A 13,187-nucleotide genomic window follows, 5' to 3' on the forward strand; every position below is an offset into this window, starting at 1 on the left:
GCTGAAGTGTGTATAAATGTTTGGCTGACTCTGTATATACAATATATACAGTCATTTACGATTATCTGACAGGTTTTTGGGGAAACTGAGAAAAGCAAGTGATTATTACACTCACGTGTCTATAATTACGTCATGTCTTTTAATGACAGTTCTTTGTATTCAAGTTTTGTGCCGTTTGCATTTTCAATCCAAAATGGTGGCAGCGCTGCCGCAGCGCCTCCTAGTGGTTGTTATCAAAAAAAGCACCAGAGTTATCTAAAATTCTAGGTTTGGCTGCAAAACCACTCTTCAGGAAACCTGTGGGTGACGTCACGGAGGGCTTGTCCGGGTCTTATTATACAGTGCATGACTGCGCCGCTGCCGACTGAGGCTGCAGTGGAACGCGACCAGTTAGCTGTCACTCCTGGGCAATGTAAGAAATCTGTCTGAGCGTCTGCCATCTAGTGTGCATATATATGCTCGTAATTACCCATAGTGCATTGCTTTCGCGAAGCAAAACACTTCGCCATTTTAAGCGATCTGGGACCTCTGCCGACTGGATCAGCAAAGTAAATAGGTCACGAGATCTCAGAGAGGAAAATAAAGGAACAACCTCCACCAGGACGACGGATAAAACTCACCGGTATAGGTGTCACGAATCCACCGACTGAGAGCCAATGATCGTAATCAGCCTGCCCGCTCGCATGAAGTATTCAGCCGCAGGCCCGGGCTGATGTGATTACTGATCGCTTCTCGAACTGCAACGTAAACAAACATCAGGTAGGAGGGGTGCAGAGCTTCTGCGCCACAACCGTTTGCACCAAAAACGATCATCATCTTTTTATAATAATAATAATAATAATAATATTTTATTATAGACAGCATTACTTCCGGGGATTATGATTATACATATAGTATCGACTGAACTGCGACGCGCAGTAATTGGCAAGTATGTTGCTGTACTATGTTGTTCTTTCCGGCAGAACGTCACCTTCTGCACAGGGTTTACTCGTGACATAATCCATAACGTCCTACATTAAAGACAAACAGAACTGCATACACAAACATTCTCGGTTCTTTATGTTTGAAGATTTTATTTATGCCAAGAACGACGCTTCAGGGGGTGTGGTGAAGGGGGCGTGGTCTAGGGGGCGTGGCCGTCTGTGATATGACTACAGTCTGCTTCTCAAGATGTTTGCTGCATTAATTTGACCCCCAAGTGTCGTAGCTTTGTCGTAGCTTGTCAGCATTTATGATAATATATCTAAAACCATTTGACGACATTGTTAACAAACTATTTAGATTTTTTTAAAGTCAGAAGTACATAACAAAGGCTTAGTCGCCTTGCACCTGCAGGGTCCGGGTTCGATTCTCACCGCGGGTCTGTGTGCATGGTCTGCATATTCTCCCCATGCTTGGTGGGTTTTCTCCTGGTACTCGGGTTTTCGTCCCACAGTCCAAAGACATATAGTTAGCATGTGACTGTATGTGTGTTTGCCCTGCGATGGATTGGTCTAGTGTGTACCCTACCTCATGCCGTAAGTATCCTGGGATAGGCTCCAAACCGTCCTCACCCAGTTTACAGATGATGAGTGAGTACATAAGATTACTTGATTTAATTTACTCTATTTTATTTTGTCTTACTGTTTTAAATCTGTGCATAGAGATTTTTGAGGTCTTAGCCTTTTCCTGTTTTCTTGCTCATGAATCAGCCACTTGCCCAGACATTTTTTCATTTCAAGTTTTTTTTTTGATGATTAATAGTTGTACATTTACAGAGGGTTCTCATTTGAAACCTTTGTAAAAGAAAACATTATGTAGAGTTCTATATGGAGTCCTCAGTTCCAACATACGTGGGCTGATCAACCCTGTATGGCTGTATAGGTTTAATTTGTTCTGCCCAACAAATGACTCTTACTTAGTAAAATCAGTGTATGTGGATCTCATGCCATTAAAGAACCAATTTGAATTATTTAATGTATTAATTTATGTGCAGCTTAGATGTAGCATTACAATACTACAATATCAAATTACATTTTTATGGTTTTAACTAAATCAGCCAAGGAACATTACTAGTTTAGATACCCCAAAAGTGCTGTTCAGTGGCAAGTGAATTTGTGTGCAGTTTTGGAATGATATTTTCATGCCTCCTGGTGCACCACCAGGCCTTCATTTGTGTCATTAGTGTTGCCTAAGTCAAGGTATGAATGACTATAAAACCACCTTAAGAGGGATGAAAGAGCGGCATTGGAAGTGGTTGATAAATGATGTCTTATGCCACCCAGTGTTGAGAGACAGTTGTTCAAATTTTGCATAGATGGCTCCTTTTAATGCTTTTTCTGTCCGCCACTTTTGTATCCAGAACGTGGACATTACAGTCTATGAAAGAAAGTCTTTCAAAGACTTTAAAAAAGTGTTTTAAGTTGCACTTGTGTCTGTTCTTGAGGAGCTGGCACTTATGTGTTTTGCCATGTATTTGTGAAGTGGTTGTTTTGGTTCTCCAGTGGACAAATCTGTTCATTCTGTTCATCTGTTCCTCTGTGCATTGGACTGCATATAATATGTCGCTCTGCTTATCCCTAGTGTTATGTCTTTGGGGAGGACCCGGTTCTGTCTTACTGTGTTGCTGGGATTTTATTATGAAAAGCCAGAATTTGATCATCAATCTGTAAAGCAAACACTTAATAATACACTTTGTGTTTCAGACAAGAACTCAACAGGAGACTCCTTAGAGCAGATTCTCAGTGCATTTAAAAGTGTACATTTATTTATGCAAACTAAATGCCAAAAATTTCCTTTTAAAGCTTTAGCCACTGAAGTAAATTATTCTTAAGCCACTATGCTACACTATTTATGGTAGTACTATATTGTAAAATATAGTTTAAAATATTGAACACATTGAAATGGTTCCTTTTTTTATTTCTAGGGTTCATGTTACAATAAGTGATAAATACATGAGCCTTTATTAGAGACATACGGTTTATATTATAATTCAAAGATCTGCGCTTTCGGAATGCTGCTTGTCCAAGTCAAATTAATGAACTGGTACTTACTATAGTATAAAATCATGTTGACCTTATTCATCATCTACCTGCTCTTTTCCTAGAATGAAAAGAGGGCAGAAGAGAGGAGATCAGCAGGAGGATGGAGGAAGTCCAAGCCCTGGGTTCTCTGAACCCTGCAAAAAGCTTTGTAGAGAGCTTTCAGAGAATCCGGTGCAGGGTCTGGAGACCTACAACCCAGAGAGCTTAGTAGACTGGGGCTGCCTTCCACAGGAGATCCTGCTGCAGATTTTCCAGTATCTGCCCTTGCTGGATCGGGCATTTGCCTCACAGGTGTGCAGGGGCTGGAACCAAGCTTTCCACATGCCTGAGCTCTGGAGATGCTTCGAATTCGAGCTCAACCAGCCTGCCAGCTCTTACTTGAAGGCCACACACCCAGACCTGATCAAGCAAATCATAAAGAGGCACTCCAACCATCTCCAGTATGTCAGCTTTAAGGTAAGGGCCTGTGTAGGGTAGTTACTACCTCCTCCTTAGTAGTGCTGTTATAAAAACTTTTTGCAATACTTTTCTTTCAAAGGCAATAGAATTTGTTAGGCTTAGAACTAATATGGCGATTAATTTATCAGAGAACAGAGAGTTATTTAGTTCGTAATTTGTAGTACTGTTCAAAAGTTTTCAGCCACCCCTCATTTCTTTATATTAAATTAAAATAAATAACGGAATAAAATAAAAGAAGTGCTAAAAGATAAGATAAAAAAATTGGTTGTTTAAACAACTTAATTTCCCATCTCGTCAGTTCTAACCATTCAGCATCAGCTGTATACTGATTATCGGCCTAATCTTCTGTCATTATCTGCACCTGTTTCTTACTGGTTTAAAAAAAAAAAAAAAAACCTGCCTTAAGTTTTTTTTGCCTTTTTTTTTTTTTTTTTGTAAAAGTGGAGAGGCGTCTCTTAATTATATGTATTTGACATGTCCTAATTTTGAAAAATTCTGGAGGGATATCCTCCAAACCCTGTCTTACATACTACAGTAAATGGCAATCTTGGTAGTCAGGGGCCCTGATTGCTCTTTTTGGCATTACTGGAGAGGATGATAAGCATCTAACTGCAGCTAAATGTTGATTATTGTCTTTTGCATCCCTTCTGGCCAGGCATTCTCTTTCTCTCTCTCTCTATTTTTTTTTTTAACTGTAAGTGGTAGGATGCCACCTCACCCACTCACGTCTAGTGGCTCAGGCATATTATGTCCTGTTTGTCCTTGAAGAAGATTCATTACTTAATTTGTCGAAGTTTACTTTTTTCATTTAAAATTTCTAAATTAATCTAGAAATTAAGTCTCTGTTTTAAATACAGTTAAAAGATAGTTCTCAACTTAATACCAGTAATTTATTTGCTTATTATCTTTGCTTGGTGTAGGCCAATAATTTTGGTCCTTCTGAAACACAGTAACATTTTTCTCCATGTCCACATATGTCTTCTGACATGGATGTTTAAGAAACAAGCTAATTAAAGGAATTGTTGCCAGCTGAAACAGATTGATTCCTGCAGTAATTATCCAATGGGAGGCTCTTAAGTGTGGTTTTGTACAGGCAGTGTATTTGTGTGAGCTGTGGTGATTGTGCATGTTTTGTCCCTTTCAGGTGGACAGTAGCACTGAGTCTGCAGAAGCAGCCTGCGATATCCTGTCTCAACTAGTCAACTGCTCACTCAAAACCTTGGGGCTCATATCCACAGCTCGACCCAGCTTCATGGAGTTGCCTAAGGTAAACACGACTGCCCGTACATCTCTCAGGCGGAGGCAGATGTAAACCGGCAGGTGGAGATGAAAGCGGTGTCTCTATAAACACGGCTGAGTCTGCAGAAGTGTCAACATTACACTTTAGCTGGGTGATTTTTCACCACGTTCTGAAACCTTTCTGGCTGTTTAGCTAGCAGACTGAAATACACAACCATAGGAAGGGGTACAGGACATGTAAGACGTGTTGTTTACAGCAGCTGTTCCTTTTTTATTGACAATATCCAGGCGAACTTTGACCTGTGAATTCATGTATCGTTGTCTTGTGAGCCAATATAAAACAAGAAGGTCTGTGTATGATCTGGTTTCCGTGAAAAAAAAAAAAACAGTGGAGATACTAATACAGAGTTTCCCCAATATATTTTTTTCTCAGGCATGAGGATAGTAGAGGTTTTATGTTTCAATTTGTGTGTTGTATTGATTTTCAGAACCAAATGGGAGGTTTCACAAACTGGAATAAAGGCCAATATGTATTTTCCTATTACTGTACTACAGAGGGGGAATTTTTATTTTAAGAGGCCATCCTCTATATTTAATTATTGTATTATTCATCAGTTCTTACTGTATAATATTATATTTCAGTCACTGATGGTAGACAATTTTATGTTTTAATAACTTTCACAATCAAAATATAAACCAAGCAATACTACTTATAATAAAATGTCTTTGCTGCTTATAATTAATTTAATGGCATATTTTTAAGACACCTCACTGAATTTTTTTAATTTCGACATGCTGATGGGCTGCAAATGTCTAATAAAACAAAGCAATTCTCTTACTGTGTTATTACATTTTGTTAGAAACAAACAGATAGTTATAGTCAACCCTTTTGCCATCCATTTTCTAATTTATTTCCATATTATTTTAAATTCTGTATAGCTGCAGTGCCATAAGGTTGTGTTTTTGTGGGGAATGATGGATTATCCTTGGTATGCGTCAGTCTGAGGCTAGTTTTAGGGGGATAGTTGTTGTCTTTAGCATCAGTATAAAAGTAAATCAGGGGCAGTGGTGGCTCAGTGTGTTAAGGCCCTGAGTAACTGATCGGAAGGTTGGCACTGTTAGGCCCTGCCACTGTTGAGCAAGGTCTTTATCCCTGTCTGCTCCAGCTATATCATGGCTGACCCTGCGCTCTGACCCCAGCTATGCTGGGATATGCAAATAAGGAATTTCACTGTGCAGTAATGTATATGTGACAAATAAAGGTTTGGTTTAGGTTAGGTTAAATCAATAGAATTAGTAACAGTATTTGTGAACAAGCCTCCCATCTTGTCCAGGACTGGAAAAGCTGCAGTGATTTGTGCTTGCCTGTCACACTGTATTGTTTTGTTCCGCCATGCCGTGTGCTCACCGTTGGGTTCTGATATTTGTCATGCTGAAGGGCCGCTGTCCTTTTCATAATCACAGCAGCTGTGGTGCGAGGAGCATTGGATTTGTCTGTCAGCGAGGAAGGCTTGAACAAAAAAAAGTTATTGTGTAAGCTGTTAATTATTTTAAATTAAGGAAAATTGGTTCTGGCAAGGTCCAGTTTTGGCAGGTCAGACTACCAGCAGAATTGAAAACTGATACATACTGTATTTTAGATGGCTCAAACAAGACAGATGTTATAAACGCTTTAAAATGCTTCTTTTTCTATTACTAGGCTTGTGTAATGATTCCACTATCCTAAAGGAGTTGTATGGTTTAATCTTATAGTTTCTTTTTTTATGGAAAGATGCAGTTAGATTAGTTATTAGTATTTACTTACCTTTCATAGAGCTTTTAATTGTTGAGGATCTGTTGAAACTTAGACTTGAATTTAGAAGTCATTTCTTTTTTTGTCTTTTCCATAGTCTCACTTCATCTCAGCTTTGACTGTGGTTTTTGTAAACTCCAAGTCCCTGTCCTCCCTGAAGATTGATGACACGCCAGTAGATGACCCGTCACTCAAAGTTCTTGTGGCCAACAACAGCGACACCCTCAAGCTCCTGAAAATGAGCAGCTGCCCTCATGTCTCACCTGCAGGTAGGAGTAAAGTAGAGACACAGCATGAAACTCATTAAAAATGCAAGCAGCATGAATAATCTCCAAGTGTTGCATATCATGCTGCCATGATCAAATCACCTGGTTGATTCATGACGTCAGAACATAAAAACAATGTCACTTTGAGTGTTGACAAGTGCTGGCTTTGTGCCAGAGAAGCAGGAGAGCAAGGAAGGAAGTGATGCGCAGGAGAGACAGATAGAGGGAAGGTGGTAGAGGGATATTTTGCTCATTCGGACACTTGCAGTTTTTGTAAAAAAAATTTTTTTTTAAATGCAATTAAACATAGACCAAGCTGTAGAATGTATTTTTAACTAGAAGGTGTGATATGCATTTCGTTGACTGAGTTGTAATGTAGTACACAATGACATAGGGGGCTATATTAATCTTGTAGCAAATAGTTTCATGTAGCATGGTTTTGTCTTAATTTCATTTTTTAGATATGCAAACCCCTCACCTTCTGTGAATGCAAGGCCTGTAGTGGAGGTCTCTGGAAACACTGGATTTTTATTAATCTCATGTTTATACAGTATATATATATATATATATATATATATATATATATATATATAAAGTAAAATCAAAAGCGGCCAAATTAACACAAGACCAATAAGGGTTATGAAGCTGAACACTGATTAACCTCTGTAACATTAGCAGTGGGAATCACTGGGAACCCCCCGATACAATATTATCATGATACCTAGATTGCAGATGGAATCATTATTCTGGATTTTTAAAAAGGATAGACAGATATACTTGAATGGCTGTCAATATACTTAGGCACTAGTACAAGTAAACACTATGTGTGGGAAACACTGCTTAATGACTTATTCAAAAAAGACAAATATATAACCCATTGTGTAGTAAATTAGTAGATTTGTGTCCGTTTAGGACACTGCCAACAACTGTGACTCGCTAATAGATAACACACCTATGATTAAGGAGGTTCTAGGGGCCATTGTAGGTCATTTGTGGCAAATAATTGTGTGTTCAAAACCACAGCTTGTTTTCATTTTTTTCTGTTGTTGTTGTTGTTGTCTTTAAATTTAGTAGTAGTAAATGTGTTCAGTGCCCAGTTTCTGAATTTGAGGGTGATAAAAGCCCACACACAACATTGAACTCTTGGGATTAAATATAAAAAATTAATACATAAATCTATCTTTAGGAGCCTTTGGCTCAAATAAAAATTTTATGAGGCAAAATTTTACCCCATAACCTAGTGCAACCCGAAACTCATCCATCATCCATAGTGCATCCATGCTGATTTAAACTTAACTAACTTAGCTAGCTGTGCTGTGCTAGCATTATACACATTATGTAAACTGAATTTACCTGAGAACGTTCACTGGTTGACTGGTCGAGGATACAGTACATGCTGTGCAAGGGCATGGAGTGAGAAAAAGGCAAGGGTTTTCATTTCATCTATGTTTCTGAGTAATCTTGGCTAGCTAACCAGTGAAGGTATGTCACAGGCTTTAGTCAGCATGATATTAGGATGTAAGTTTCAAAAGCTACTGACAATAAAAAAGGATATTCTTTTCTTAACAACGTTAAAATAAAATGAACATTGATCAGAAAATGCTACCAGATTAGGTTTTATTCTCTTCTTTCGTTTAGCAGTTTACTCTACCAACTGCTTGTTGGCGCGTACATCAATGTACCTTCATTGTGGAGCTTTGGCAACCATTTTAGTCACCATCTGGAGCCCTGTAAAAACTGTGTGTGACCTCTGATTTCATAACATTTGTTTGGGTTTTTCTAAACTGCCTTTTGTTTTTGCTCGTTTTCCTTTCTTGGCTTCTTTAGGCATTCTGTGTGTGGCTGACCAGTGCCATGGCCTCCGTGAGCTAGCACTTAACTACCATCTCCTGAGTGACGAGCTGCTGCTGGCGTTATCGTCTGAGCGTCACGTGCACCTGGAGCACCTACGGATTGATGTGGTGAGTGAGAACCCAGGACAAATGCAGTTCCATACCATCAAGCGCAGCAGCTGGGAGGCCATGGTCCGCCACTCACCCAAGTTCAGTCTTGTCATGTACTTCTTTCTGTATGAGGATGAATTTGGGCCATTCTTCCGTGATGAGGTGCCTGTAACACATCTCTACTTTGGCCGCTCTGTAAGCAAGGAAGTGCTGGGCCGCGTGGGTATGACATGCCCTCGCTTAATTGAGCTAGTGGTGTGTGCCAACGGCCTGCAGCCTCTAGACGAGGAGCTGATCCGCATTGCCGAGCGCTGTCAGCATCTGTCAGCCATCGGCTTAGGGGAGTGTGAAGTCTCCTGCAGTGCATTCGTGGAGTTTGTTAAAATGTGCGGCCGTCGCCTCACTCAGCTTTCTATAATGGAGGAGGTGCTGGTGCCCGACCAAAAATATGGTCTCGACGACATCCACTGGGAGGTGTCAAAGTACCTGGGCCGAGTCTGGTTCCCTGATATGATGCCCACGTGGTAGGATATACTGTAGACAAGGATATCCCCTTCTGCAATCTAATCTTTGTCCTATCCTGGACTTATTGACCTCACAAAGACATAAAATTGCACTTATTTCACTTAATTTGCAGTATTGCCTAGAGGCTATTAGTTGAGATTTTAGAAACACTGCTGCTTTAACCAATTGTCACTACAAATAACACTCAGCTAACTGGATTGGTGTAAACGTAAATACACAGCAAGTGTTGAATATTTTAATTTTAAAGTCTTAGCTTTAGCTTTTGTAAAATATCTCATTATGAATAGGTAGTATTTGTGACTACATGATTTTTCAACCACATAGACAGTAAATCTCCACCATTTAAATATATCCTTTGTTTAAAAAGGGCAGACATGCTATTTTTATAGACAGGTGATGGGTGGAGGGGGAAAAAACCCTTCCTCTCCTCAAAGATGGTTATTTCAATTTAAAATAGCTGGCCTTCTTTTACCCCCCAATATGTGTGTAGAATATGTAAATTCTTTTAAAAAGTATTTTACTGTATCTTATCCTTCAGTTCAAGGTAAACAGCATAGTGGGTAGCATCGACACCTGTGGCATTATTTTCAATTTAATTCCATCCAGTCCAATTGGATTTATATATTGTTTTTGACAATGGTCATTTTCACAAAGCAGCTTTACAAAACCAATAGACAATTAGGTGATGAATGATTATTATATATACTGTATGAAATGTATGAGGAAAATATGTATACATCAAAAAGATCAAAAAGTCCCTGATAAGCAAGCTGAGGATGAGGATGGCAAGGAAAAACTCCCCGAGATGGCAATAGGAAGAAACCTTGAGAGGATTTGTTTTTAACTTTGTTTTTAGTTTTGCATGTTCTTCCTATGTTCACATAAATTTCCTCCAGGTTCTTTGCTTTTCCTTCCACTGTCTAAAAACATGCAGATACAGTAAGTGAGCTGGTGATGCAAAACCTGTGTGTAAACACGTGTAAGAACAAAGGTCTATCATTACATTTTATTATGATGGATATCCAGTTGGACAGTTTTTGTTGGAAAAGATGCATTCTGAAGATTAAAAAAAAAATTTATCACAAAAAAAATGTGGATTTCTTTTAAAAAATAAGTTAAGTTAAATTAAGTTTTATCTTTTAAATGTTTTCTTCCGGTCTACTTTATAGCCTTCTGTTTATTAGGGAACAGTAAAAAAAAATATGGATAAAGCTGTCAGTGTTTCCACTTTCAAAATATTACCAAAGATTTGACCCAAAAAAATAAAGCATGCAGTTTTTCTGAGCTGTTTCACTATACAAAAAAGCAAGTGCATGCATGTGTAGGTTTTCCAAACTTTATAATGAGTTTAGTTGTTTGTTACACTACCCGGCCAAAAATTGATTTATGTTTAGCTTTGATTATGTTGGATGTTCGCTTTGGCATTAATTGGACAACGTTATGCAATGATATGACAATTTTTTTCTGTTAATGTTATGCTTTTGTTGTGTTAATTATTGGCCAAGATCTTGTATTGATGACATGAGAGTCGAGCTACTCTGTAAAATCTTTTTCAGTATATTACAAAATGAAAATGATTCCTCATGCACCCAGAACAACTCTTTAAAAATTTTAGCCCAATGAATCTTAACATTGTAATCCTGGAATATGCTCATGTATTCAGGAAAGAAAATAAGTCTTTGATCAGATAACCTGGCCATTTTTTTCATTTAGATAGTCATTTATTCATTTTATTGCAACATAATGATTAATTTAGGAAGCAACCTCAGATCATAACACTGCCTCCAGAGGCTTGACATTAAAATTTCATTTAAATCTCATTCTACATTTGAGCAGTTGAAGTTTTAAAAAAAGAACAGGTTGGGTTTGAAACTGGTTTCTTTTGAACCGTAGTCTAATACCTTAAATACTGAGACATCCCTGCCTTTCTGTGGGATCAAACCAGATGGACTAGCCTTTGGTCCCCTTGGGCATGGGTAGCACCTTTTTTGTTTTGTTTTTCACCGGTTTGCTGGTGTGTACAGTAGTTCATGATCAGTGTTGTTTAGTTCACCTGTCGGTGGTGTTGGAGTTATGGCTGATCATTGTACAGTAAGTGATCTTTAGTTACAGTGTAAAAACTTTTTTCCCCTAACACTTTTCGTATGCAAAGTTGTCAGTTCATTACTATACTTCCAGGTTTGAATAATGCATTGGACAGTTTTTAACCCAATTCCTGTAATTTAATTTAGATGTATTATTGAATAATAATAATAATAATAATAATAATAATAATAATTGTTTGCCTGCAGTCCAATAATGTGACTTTTTTTAAAAAACAGTAACACCTTTTCCACAAGGATGAGTTAAGTCTCCCTACATGGTTGTTTAAGAACTGAGAGGCTACTCAATGCATCAGTTAAAGTTGAATGATATTGATCGGAAAAATATTAATCATGGCAAGAAAGGCTCTTAAGTATTTGCTTTAAATAAAAAGATGACTTTTTTGACCAGGCAGTGTATGTTTTCTGTCCAGATGCCAGTTTTGCCAGCGTCCCTGACCTTGTTAATAATTAATTAATCATTTAAAACTTGGATAAACATTAGCTAGTGGGTAGTAACAAGCTTCTCATTTTTTTTCCTTTGCTGTGATGAAATAACATGTATGCAACCATGTATTGTAGATATCCAACCTTGCTCCTTTCTTTGCCTCTCTTGGCATGGCTGCAGCAATACCCTGCCCAAACACACTGGCTGCAGCCTACACACATCCAAAGCCAGATGTTATAGGACAATGATATATTGCACACCACTTCACAAGCCTACTTTGCACCAAGTATTACTGGGAAAGGCTCCAGGTTGAGTGTAACCCTAATCAGCAAAAAATCTTTAATGGAAGTGAGTTTGAGATTTTACATGTGTTTTGTTTTGTCAAATTGTTTTGTGTGTTTAATACAGTGATTAAGCTTCTTGTAGCTATTTTGATAAAAGCTAGATTTTCATGTTCTGTCAAGGTTTCGTTCACAAATGTTTGCACTATTCATCACTGTACCTTTTTTAACCCTATTGCTATTTTTACTGGTATTGTTTTTCAGTGTCATGTCAAATTGCAAATACTGACTTATACGAATTGATTTACTGTAATCATTCTCTTTTTTATGTACTACAGAGCATGTTTAGTGTTATGTTTACCTTCTTGTGTAAACTTAAGAGCATATTGACAAGACATTTTCCTTTGTAGAGGCGTAAATCACAGTCATTAAATAGTGGGGAATTTTTTTAGTCATAAAGATTTACTATTTTGAAACATTCATCATAACCTGTATGACTGAAAAACTTTTGCATAATAGTCTATTTATGTATAAATGTAAATTTCATTCTGCTCGCATTGTGTCTGCTTCTTTTTAGCTAAAACTATACATGCTAAATATAAATTATTCTCCACATGAAGAGGATGCTGTCTGCTAAACCTTATCTATTAGTATTTCAGGATTGCTTTTTTGTTGCTTTTGATTTAATAAATGTCTGTAAAAAGACTACATTTTATATGTGGCAGAGAAAAGTACAGAAATTCATGGTAAGGTTTTGGAGAGTAGGAATGAATAATTAAATTATAAAGTATATTCTGCTTTTATAGTGTAGATACATTTGAAATAATGTCAATTGGACAATATGCGTAAAACAATCAGTCAGATGTTTCATCACACATTTTTTAATTATAGGCACACTGCTCTTTAAGCTAAAATACTGTTTTGAGAGGACAGCACTTTTGCTCTGACCAATTGATAAAAAGGCTAGAATTGTTTATAACAAATATAATTAAAATATGGCCTGATTATTATTTGTTATAATTAGTTATCTCATATTTGACAAAAGGCAAAGGAGAAAGCATGAGTTCTGTTTTATAAAAACAGGTTGGTATCATATTAAGAGATTTGTCAATTTGATTATTATTCTGTAT

At 37.6% G+C, this 13,187-nt stretch overlaps 1 protein-coding gene across 1 annotated transcript; it reads left to right on the forward strand.

Moving 5' to 3' along the window:
• The first annotated feature begins 342 nt into the window (after positions 1-342).
• fbxl3b (F-box and leucine-rich repeat protein 3b) lies at positions 343-12,608 on the forward strand. Its single transcript, XM_053498448.1, has 5 exons — positions 343-759; positions 3,086-3,479; positions 4,627-4,749; positions 6,611-6,782; positions 8,607-12,608. Exons 2-5 carry the CDS (start codon positions 3,087-3,089, stop codon positions 9,248-9,250), a joined length of 1,332 nt encoding a protein of 443 aa, XP_053354423.1. The 5' UTR covers positions 343-759; position 3,086; the 3' UTR covers positions 9,251-12,608.
• Positions 12,609-13,187: the final 579 nt, after the last annotated feature.

The sequence above is a fragment of the Clarias gariepinus genome, chromosome 6 (genome assembly GCF_024256425.1).
Source record: "Clarias gariepinus isolate MV-2021 ecotype Netherlands chromosome 6, CGAR_prim_01v2, whole genome shotgun sequence".
Taxonomy (NCBI): Eukaryota; Metazoa; Chordata; class Actinopteri; order Siluriformes; family Clariidae; genus Clarias; species Clarias gariepinus.

What these genes read in the sequence shown, in the direction of transcription:
- fbxl3b (XM_053498448.1), top strand. Translation starts at nt 3,087, where the DNA reads ATGAAAAGAGGGCAGAAGAGAGGAGATCAGCAGGAGGATGGAGGAAGT. An exon ending in GCTTCATGGAGTTGCCTAAG is followed by an intron (nt 4,750 to 6,610) that starts GTAAACACGACT and finishes TCTTTTCCATAG; the next exon opens with TCTCACTTCATCTCAGCTTT. An exon ending in CCCTCATGTCTCACCTGCAG is followed by an intron (nt 6,783 to 8,606) that starts GTAGGAGTAAAG and finishes TGGCTTCTTTAG; the next exon opens with GCATTCTGTGTGTGGCTGAC.